Source organism: Coenobita brevimanus, chromosome 1 (genome assembly GCF_032717465.1).
Source record: "Coenobita brevimanus isolate Jiangsu-jjx chromosome 1, ASM3271746v2, whole genome shotgun sequence".
Taxonomy (NCBI): Eukaryota; Metazoa; Arthropoda; class Malacostraca; order Decapoda; family Coenobitidae; genus Coenobita; species Coenobita brevimanus.
This window is the reverse complement of record NC_136954.1, coordinates 32,009,355-32,018,336: the sequence shown is the minus strand read 5'-3', so window position 1 is coordinate 32,018,336 and position 8,982 is coordinate 32,009,355. Positions and strand designations below refer to the sequence as shown.

The 8,982-nt window shown below is 42.2% G+C and overlaps 1 protein-coding gene across 1 annotated transcript in view; it reads left to right on the top strand.

Annotated features, from left to right (window-relative positions):
* Nucleotides 1-1,633: 1,633 nt before the first annotated feature.
* The window catches only part of LOC145393174 (glutamate receptor 1-like), a 75,064-nt gene continuing 67,715 nt past the window's right edge, over nucleotides 1,634-8,982 (top strand). The window contains exons 1-2 of the mRNA XM_080267416.1: nucleotides 1,634-1,681; nucleotides 2,705-2,812. Coding sequence (XP_080123542.1) covers nucleotides 1,634-1,681; nucleotides 2,705-2,812 — 156 coding nt within the window. The remainder of the gene's footprint in view (nucleotides 1,682-2,704; nucleotides 2,813-8,982) is intronic.

The following is an 8,982-nucleotide window of genomic DNA, read 5'->3' as shown; positions in this document are numbered from 1 at the left end:
TTTCCATTTTGCATTGTGGACCTTCTCACGATTTCCTGCAGGCTTCGTCTGGAGGGTTTGATGGGCGGAGGAAGGGGGGGATGGGGTTTCCTGCTATTCTTTCTTTGCTTTTTAACCCATAAAATAGTTTTGTTAGTTTAAAAACTTCCTAATAACAAATAGCTTCGAAATGACCAAGTGTGTTGCTGTGTTTTTCTTAGTAAGAGATTTAGGAGGTCAGGGTGGAAAATTAACCCTTCCAGTACGGGACTGTTTTGTGATACATTCTTGCTGTCACCACACTATTTCCTTCAATTTAGGTGGGCACCTTGGCAGTGATGAAGTTACTGAAAAATATATCTAACCTTTCCAGCACGGAAAGTATATCGTATGTCGAATAAAATCGTCTGGAAGTACCAAGATAACACGTCATCAGATTTTGAAGGCTAATAAATATGATTAACCGCATCTTTTTAATCTTTTCAACCTGAGGACGTCATGTAGCCTACAGTATGTATTGTACTCCTACCATTTCCTGTCGATTTGACTCAGCATAGAGGAAACATTTCGTAGATAAGAGGTTTGAAGTGTCTTTATTATCACTTCTGCTAAAAGATTTCTCTCCTAAGCTGAGTAAAATCGGCCAGAGGTAGCTAAAATAAATTGCAAAAGACGTCCTCGGAGCGAACAGGTCAACCGTCAGTCCGATGATTTATTGTTTAATTGCATTGTTGATATAAAACCCCGGTGGCCCAGTGGTCAGCACTGCCAGCTGCAGTTGCCAACACGATAACACCAGTTATGAATTTTGCTGTGACAGGTCGCACCACTTAGTTCAGGTGTAAGTTTACCCCTTTGGAGTTGGTAGGCGAAATAAATACCCCGGATAACACCTAAGATAGGTAACTGTGTACTGTATGCTGAATGATGGAATGGCCCTGTATACCAGAACTGTGGGCTAATAACCTGTCACAGAGTTAAAGGCATACTGCCGTCACCTGTACACAGGCGGTCAAATGCTGTGTCCCGCTCTTAGTCACAGTAAGAATATCTACCGAATGAGTATAAGACAGTGGTGGTTCGGGAGGTGGGGGATGGTTTTTTTGGGGGGTGGTAGGAAAGTTAGGGCAGGGGAGGTTTGGGAGGTGGGGGATTCGAGGTGTTCGGATGGCAAGAAGAGGGTTAAAAGCGAGGGAGTCAACTTCCTGGTCGTTATCTGGTACATATTCTTGTTGTGGCTGGGGCAGGACACAACATTTGACCCCCAGTGGACGGTCGACATCATAAGTTCTATCGTCTCTTGGTGTTCTCTCCACCGGCTTTAAAAACAACTAAGATGAATGCACAGTAACCTACGCTGATCATTTTACTTGGCCACAGATCAGTGTCATCTGTGTCGGTTGCTACAGATTCACCACTCAGATTCTCATAGACTATGGAAAAAGCAGGAGAAGCGACAGGACTTTTGATGCTGACCGTACCTGTACCTCCAGACGTCATTATTCAAGTCAAGGAAGGTTTTTCGCACCGAAGAAGTTGCACTGCATCCTGGACAGAAGTGTTATGCGTCCATGGGGAGGCTGTGCGTACAATAATATCCCCGTGTAAGCGAGGGAAGGCATTGGTATGGCAGCGGTGGTAGGGTGCTTAGCGGATGAGGTGTGCAGCAGGTTTATGGGAATATGAAACAGACAGCAGCAGGGTGAGCTGAGGCATGGGGTTCGTGGTGCCTGTTAAACGCACATTACTATGTTAACGAGAGTGAGTCAGAGAAAGAGAGAGAGAGAGAGGTGGTCTCGCTTTGGCACTGATACTGTACCTCTCAAGGATCTAAATTCTCTCTCTGTCCCTCTCTCTCTTGGAAATTGAAAATAAAAAACAATAGCAAGATCAGTAAAATTAATAACAAAATGACAAGCAGCAGCACTGGGATTGCAACACCCATGCTCTCCAGCTGTTTCAAATGTCGAATATTTTACCTTGCTCTGTGACCTTGACCTTCGACAGATTACTCTAGAAATCTGTTTGCTTCATCCTTGCCTAGCTCATATCCTTTCTTCCAACTTTGACTCACATTAGGTCAGATCTGTCTGAGTTGACTTTGTCCTGTGAAGCAAACAGACTGTCAAACGGAAAATTTGTATTTTATGTTATAGCACTCTTTTAAAATTTAACATGACAGATATTCATGACCGTTTTCAGCTCATTTAATGGCCATGTGTATTCAGACTGGATGGTTTATTTGGCTAGAAACTAAGGAGACTCATTGGTACTCCATACCTAAAATTCATCGAACTTACACGCAGCCATGACTTAGTATTTGATTTGGCAGAGGAGACCAGTACCATCACGTGAAAGCAAACCAGCAAATAATTTCGTTACCCATAATGAGTGTTGTTGTTGATGTGTTTTTCTTGCAATATCATGGTATTATTGGTGTGTTTTTCTTGCATTCTCTTTGTATTGTTGGTGTGTTTTTCTTGCATTATCTTGGTATTGTTGGTGTGTTTCTTGCATTATCTTGGTATTGTTGTTGTGTTTCTTGCATTATCTTGGTATTGTTGGTGTGTTTCTTGCATTATCTTGGTATTGTTGGTGTGTTTCTTGCATTATCTTGGTATTGTTGGTGTGTTTCTTGCATTATCTTGGTATTGCTGGTGTGTTTCTTGCATTATCTTGGTATTGCTGGTGTGTTTCTTGCATTATCTTGGTATTGTTGTTGCAGGTTGAGATGGAGGGACTGACAGGCAACATCAGCTTCACGGACGAGGGTAAGAGGAAGCTGTACTCACTGGACGTGGTGGAAATGACACTCAACAGCGAGACGGTCAAAGTGAGTGTCGAATTTATCTAATATAGTGCGTTATCATTAGCTTTTATCTCTCGTAGTTCATTTCTTAATTTTTGCTGTTTTTCGTCGGAGATGATCTTAAACACAGAGATCGTCAAAGGGGTGTAGTGTGTGTTGAGTTTCTCTCTCTCTCTCTCTCTCTCTCTCTCTCTCTCTCTCTCTCTCTCTCTCTCTCTCTCTCTCGACCTACAACACAGAGACAGTCAAAGTGAGTATTAGCATCTTCAGTCCAGTACCGTGCGTTTTTATTTTCTCTTCCCTACTCCAAACTGTTTTTATCAGCTAGGAGTGAGAGAGATAATGGGAACCATAAGCAGCATCTACGGTTCCCAGATTTCCGTTATGTATACCGTTGTTGCATTCTGTGCTGAGTTTCATTTTATAAGCAAGGGCATTCTTCCAGTTTTTCTTATTTTTTTCTCTATCTTAACTTATCCCAACCTAACCCAGCCAGACAGATTACCTAACTGACTAACAAACCTACCTGATACTAAGAAAACAAACCTAACCTAACCGGCTTACAAAGTAACCTAACCTGATACTAAGAAAACAAACCCAACCTAATCTTGAACTTTCTAGGTAAGGGAACGTGTAAAAATAGTACACAGAATGGAAATCACCGATCAAAAAGTCGCTAATTTAAATAAAATGGCCTAGACATATCAGGAATAAAAAATACATCATCATAGTGAAGGGTTGGTGTTGGAGAGGGATGCCTTCATGTGGTGGCACCGATATAACTGGTCGGGTAAGCTGCCTGGTTGTACAAACGTCTCTCAACTACTTCTCTCGAAAGGAGGAGGATGGACGGTCGGAGAAGGCCGACTCCAGCCTGCAGTCGACCAGATTCACGATACAGAAGACCCTGGGTCTGTAACTACTGCTGGCTAAGATGTTCAGCAATATAATGTTAACATTATCTCCTTTTTCTTTTCTCTCACCTCACCACTGCTCTTGTGTCTCGTTATCTGTCATGTATCCATTTTAACCCTTTGAGTATGTATATGACAGACGACCCTGCACTCTCTCTCTCTCTCTCTCTCTCTCACACACACACACACACACACACACACACACACACACACACACACACACACACACACACAGCTTTTAAGTAGCGCAAAAAATTACATGAGGTACTTATCGTTTTTTTTTTATTTTTTTATTTTTTTTTTTAATTTATTTTTTATTAAGGGAAGTACACTGTTTACTTGTCTAGTAACAAGTGCAGGCCTTGTCAGTGGTCCTTGTACATGTCTGGAATGCCAAACTGACGAATAAATAATAACAAATGGTCGTTAGAAAACAGTGGAATGTCCACACCCTCATGCTGGCAGTCCTAAGACTTCAACTGTGAGCCATTTAACATTTTGTCTGCGAGTTACCAACTTTGGTGTGTGTGTGTGTGTGTGTGTGTGTGTGTGTGTGTGTGTGTGTGTGTGTGTGTGTGTGTGTGTGTGTGTGTGTGAGAGAGAGAGAGAGAGAGAGAGAGAGAGAGAGAGAGAGAGAGAGAGACTGTAAAGTGGCCATGGGGGAGAACATAAAGGCAATATTATGAGGAGCGGGGGGGAGGAGAGGATCAGGTGAGACATATATACAGGAACACATGAGGTGGGGGGGATTGTTGGTGAGAGGAAGAGGGGAGAGGAGGAGGAAAATGAGGAACAGGGGAGAACAGAAGAGTGGAAAAGGAGGAATGGAAAGGGGAGAGAAGGGAAGGGTAAAGGAGATGGAAAACGGAGAGAGAGAGAGAGAGAGAGAGAGAGAGAGAGAGAGAGAGAGAGAGAGAGGGAGGGAGTAATGGGGAGAGAGAGAGAGAGGGGGAGTAATGGGGGAGAGAGAGAGAGAGAAAGGGAGGGGGAGGGTAATGGGGATATGTGAACTAAAAAAAGGTGGTAAAGAGGAAAAGGAAGGAAGAGAGGATCAGAGATGACCTGATATTGGCACATGAGGTGGGGAGATTGCTGGCAGGAGAGAGAGAGAGAGAGAGAGAGAGAGAGGAGGAGGAGGAGGAGGAGGAAAAACGAGGAGTAAGGAGAGTAGAATATGACAATGGACACATCTAGTAGCCGCATCCACTCAAACCGTATCCACCACCCCAGTGTATAACAGAAGGTGTTGTTTGTTCTTAGACACCTCTTAGACATAACCCAAATGAACTCCACACGCATCTCAACACACACGACTCTCCTCCAACACTCCCCGCCAAAGTGACATTCATAAAACTCTGCGGTTCTGTCTTGCCAGATTTCATCATTCCAACTGTACTGTGACATACAGTAACAGTTTGGGACACGCACTGAATTTGGCCGCCCCTGTGGGTTCGGCAAACGATGGGGAATAGGAGGAGGAGGAGGAAAGGGAAAGAAAGGACACAAGAATGAAATTGAACGATCAAGAGGAGGAGGAGGTGGAGGAGATGGTCGGTAAGGGGGAGAAAAGAAAGATGAGAAATATTAGCAGTATTGTGGAGGAACAAGAAGATGAAAACAACAGGAGAAGAGGAAGAACTATGTAGGATAAAAGAAGGTGAAAGAAGGGATAAGAAAGGAAGGAAAGCGAAGGAGGAAAGGAGAGGAGGAGGGAGGTTGAGAAAGGATATGAGAGAGATAACCCGAGGCTATGGTGTACGTACAGGGGGAACCAAGAGTTGGAGAAGAAAGGGGTCACGAGAAAGAAGAATAAAGAGGAGAAACGAGAAGGAAGAATAAAAGGAGGAATAAAGACTGACAAGAAGAAAGGAAAAACAAGAAGAAAGGAGAAGCCATGGGAAGTGAAAGATAGAGGAAAGGAAGAGGAGAAAAAAGAAGGGAAATTAAAATAAAAGGAAGAGAAACAAAACAAAGAGGAAGAAGAACAGAAACGAACACAGAAGACTGAAGTGGTTCTAGGCTGTGGTGTTTATTCGGAACAAGAGGGAACAAGACGAGGTGAAGATGGAAGACAAAACGAAGAGAAGAGAAACAAGAGGGAAAAGGGATGAAAAGAAATAAATGATAAACGTAGAGATCAAAGAAAGCGAAAGAATGAACGGGGAGGAGAGTCAAAAGTAAGAGTTATGAAAGAGGACTGAAACGAGGAGCAGGAGAAGACGGGAGACAGACAAAGGGAGAGAGAGGAGACACGCGAGACTGAGGAATAAGTAAGGTAAATAAGAAGCAAAGCAAGAAAAAAAAATACAATGAGAAGAGGGCAAAAGGAGGACTAGGGTTCAGATGAAGACAAAAAGTGTGTTGGTTTCCAGCTATGGTGAGTGCACAGAGGGAAGGGGGACAGGAGAGAGAGACGGAAGAGGAGGAGAGAGAAGAATGAAATAAAAAAGAGAGGAGGGTCAAATGGAGGACAAGAGAAGAAAGAATAACGAGAGTCAAGGAGGAGATAAAGAAAAAGGAGACACGAGAAGATAAGGAAAACGAAAGGATAAGATGGCTCCTAGAAGGGAAAAGGGAGAGAAGGATTTAGTAGAGAAGAGAGGAGAGAGGAAAGAAGAGAGAAGATGGGAGATGCTAGAGAAAAAAGAAGGGAGGCAGGCGAAATAATAATAATGGGAATAAGAAAAGGTGAGATAGTTCCAGACTGGTGTGTGTGCATGACGGGTCAAGTGCAGAAGAAAACAAGATGGGGAAAAACAAGATAAGGGAAGAAAGAACAGAAGAGAAGCAAGGAAGATCAGTGGAAAAGAAGGGCATAGGAAAAAAGAAAGGAAAAACGAAAAGGATGAGTAAACGAAGAAAAAGATTGATAAGAAAGAAAAGGCAGATAAGGGAGGAGGAAATCATTGGTTCCAGTGAAATGGCAAATATTTACTCGTAATTTGCATATGTTTTTAAGAAAGAAGAGTCATTAGAAGATAATATGTGAAGGTTCATGATATATACACTGTTGGGTAGAATTACACAAGCATCTTTAAACTTTGCACTCTAGAAAATGCTTGCCCTGCTAGGGGCGTGGTGATGCCGTCGCAGAGTACATACATAAGTGGCCAAAGCACACATCACTGGACGTAAGTATCCCCATTCTCTCTCTCTCTCTCTCTCTCTCTCTCTCTCTCTCTCTCTCTCTCTCTCTCTCTCTTTCTCTCTCTCTCTCATACAAACGTACCCTGACTACTAAATCTAAATCCAGGCCATAACACGGTGCACTTTGCCACCCCCATTTCACCAAACCATACCGTTGCAGGAGCCCAAAAATGGCCAAAGCATCCCCACAGAGGGTATCAGTCAGGACCAAGATCGGAATGGCAGCTACTGAACTCCCTAGTGGGTGCGTGTGTACACGTGCCTTTAGAAGTGTTTACCGGGGAATGGGATTTTTTTTTTTTTTACATATATATATATATATATATATATACTTACGAGGATACATACTTATACATACATACATCGTGACCGGCAGTGGTATGGGTAACGCGAAATATTATAGTTATGGCCAGAATGCCTGACAAATTGGTTCATTAAAGCATCATTTAGAGGTGAGGGTCATTATTTTCTCAGACCCTGAAGTGGGCGAAACATTACTGCCTAAGATAATCAAGGATCTTATCTTTTAATGGGTCTTTGAGTAACCCATGGCAACTGTTGATGCGATGGATGCGGATATCCTGAAATTTCGGGGAGGGAAAAAAAGCTTATTATGAAAGATTATGACCGAAAAAAGAGGGGAAGACAGAACTACCAACGAACACTTGCAGGAAAAAATGTGATGTGTGAAAGAATTGGGAAGTAAAACACACAGTAGGAAAAATTATGGAACGAAAAAAAGTGGAAGATGGTTATAAAGTGCAGTGCATGCATTACTAGAGGGGAAAATGTGTATTACGGGAAAACGGCCGTAGGAAAAAAAAATGTGCGTAGTAAAAAAAACTTGCATCCGGGAAAAGGACGAAAGACTGTTGGATAAGAGATGCATAAAGTGAAAGATGGAAGAAAGCGATGGGTGGTAGATAAAAAATAGGCAAAGTGAAATTTAAAAGAAACTACGAAGGATGAAAGTTGAAGAATTCCGTAGGAAACAAGTTGAAAAAATATCCAAACGTAAAAGCTCTTTGATGGAGGGCAAGAGGAGTACAAAAGATCTTTGTGGAAAATTCCTTGTACGAGAGACCATCGTAGGAGTAAAAATAGAAAGAGCAGACGAGGATAGTGGGGAAATACGTGGATGAGGAACACCTAGCAGTGAGAGAGGGCAGAAAGTACATCATGATAAAGGCATTTCAGTAGCTAACGTGGAAGGGATGCGGGGAAAATTGCACAAAGTGATATATGGAGCTGTGTTGCACGTAGGAGGACTGTTGGGACTTTGGGAACGGATTTTCAAGAGAGAGAGAGAGAGAGAGAGAGAGAGAATTGGGGGATTATTTCTACGTAACCTGTATTTTTTTACCTGACTAGATGGATGTCTTAACTAAAGTTTCACATCAAACAAAGACATGATGTTGGTGGTTCGCAGCTTTATTTTTATTTTATTTGCTTATTTACTTATTTATATTATACACGAGTAACAGTGGCGTATCAAAATTTTCCTTATGTACACACGATCAAAAAACTACCTTTACAACCATCCGTCTACATTTTGAAACCGTGAACGAAAAGTATGAAAATATCCTCCATTAACTACTCATTGTTGTACATGCCTAGTAATTTAATTAGTATGACATGAAGGAAGAATATGTAACATGTGAAATAAGCTGTCCATTCAAAAATATTGGCTAAAGAAAAAACGCGATAAGCAACAGCGTTCAGTGTGAAACCATCGGTCATCCTTATAAAGATAGTTTTCGAAGCTCCGAACAACCTCCATAACACTGAACGGTAGGGCTTAGTGGATGTGTAACTCCGCCAGCGGTAGAATCAGAGAGTCAGCAAAATGTATGGATGATGAGTGAAGCCATGAACAAAAATTCTGCCGCACTTCTTCACCAGCTGTGGCAATGGAAGGCGTTATGTGAAATATTTATTTAATATGATAGCAATATGAAACACAGCACAAGAACATGAGAAAAGAGAGTACCGTCTGTCATCTGGGGAGGAGGGAGAAGTATCTAAGGCAGGACACAAAGCTGGCAGAGGATTGTCGTCGTACTGTTAATGATGGTTGTACCTGCTGAGAAATATGACTCCACGAAGAATGCCAGTATGAAAACATTACAGAGA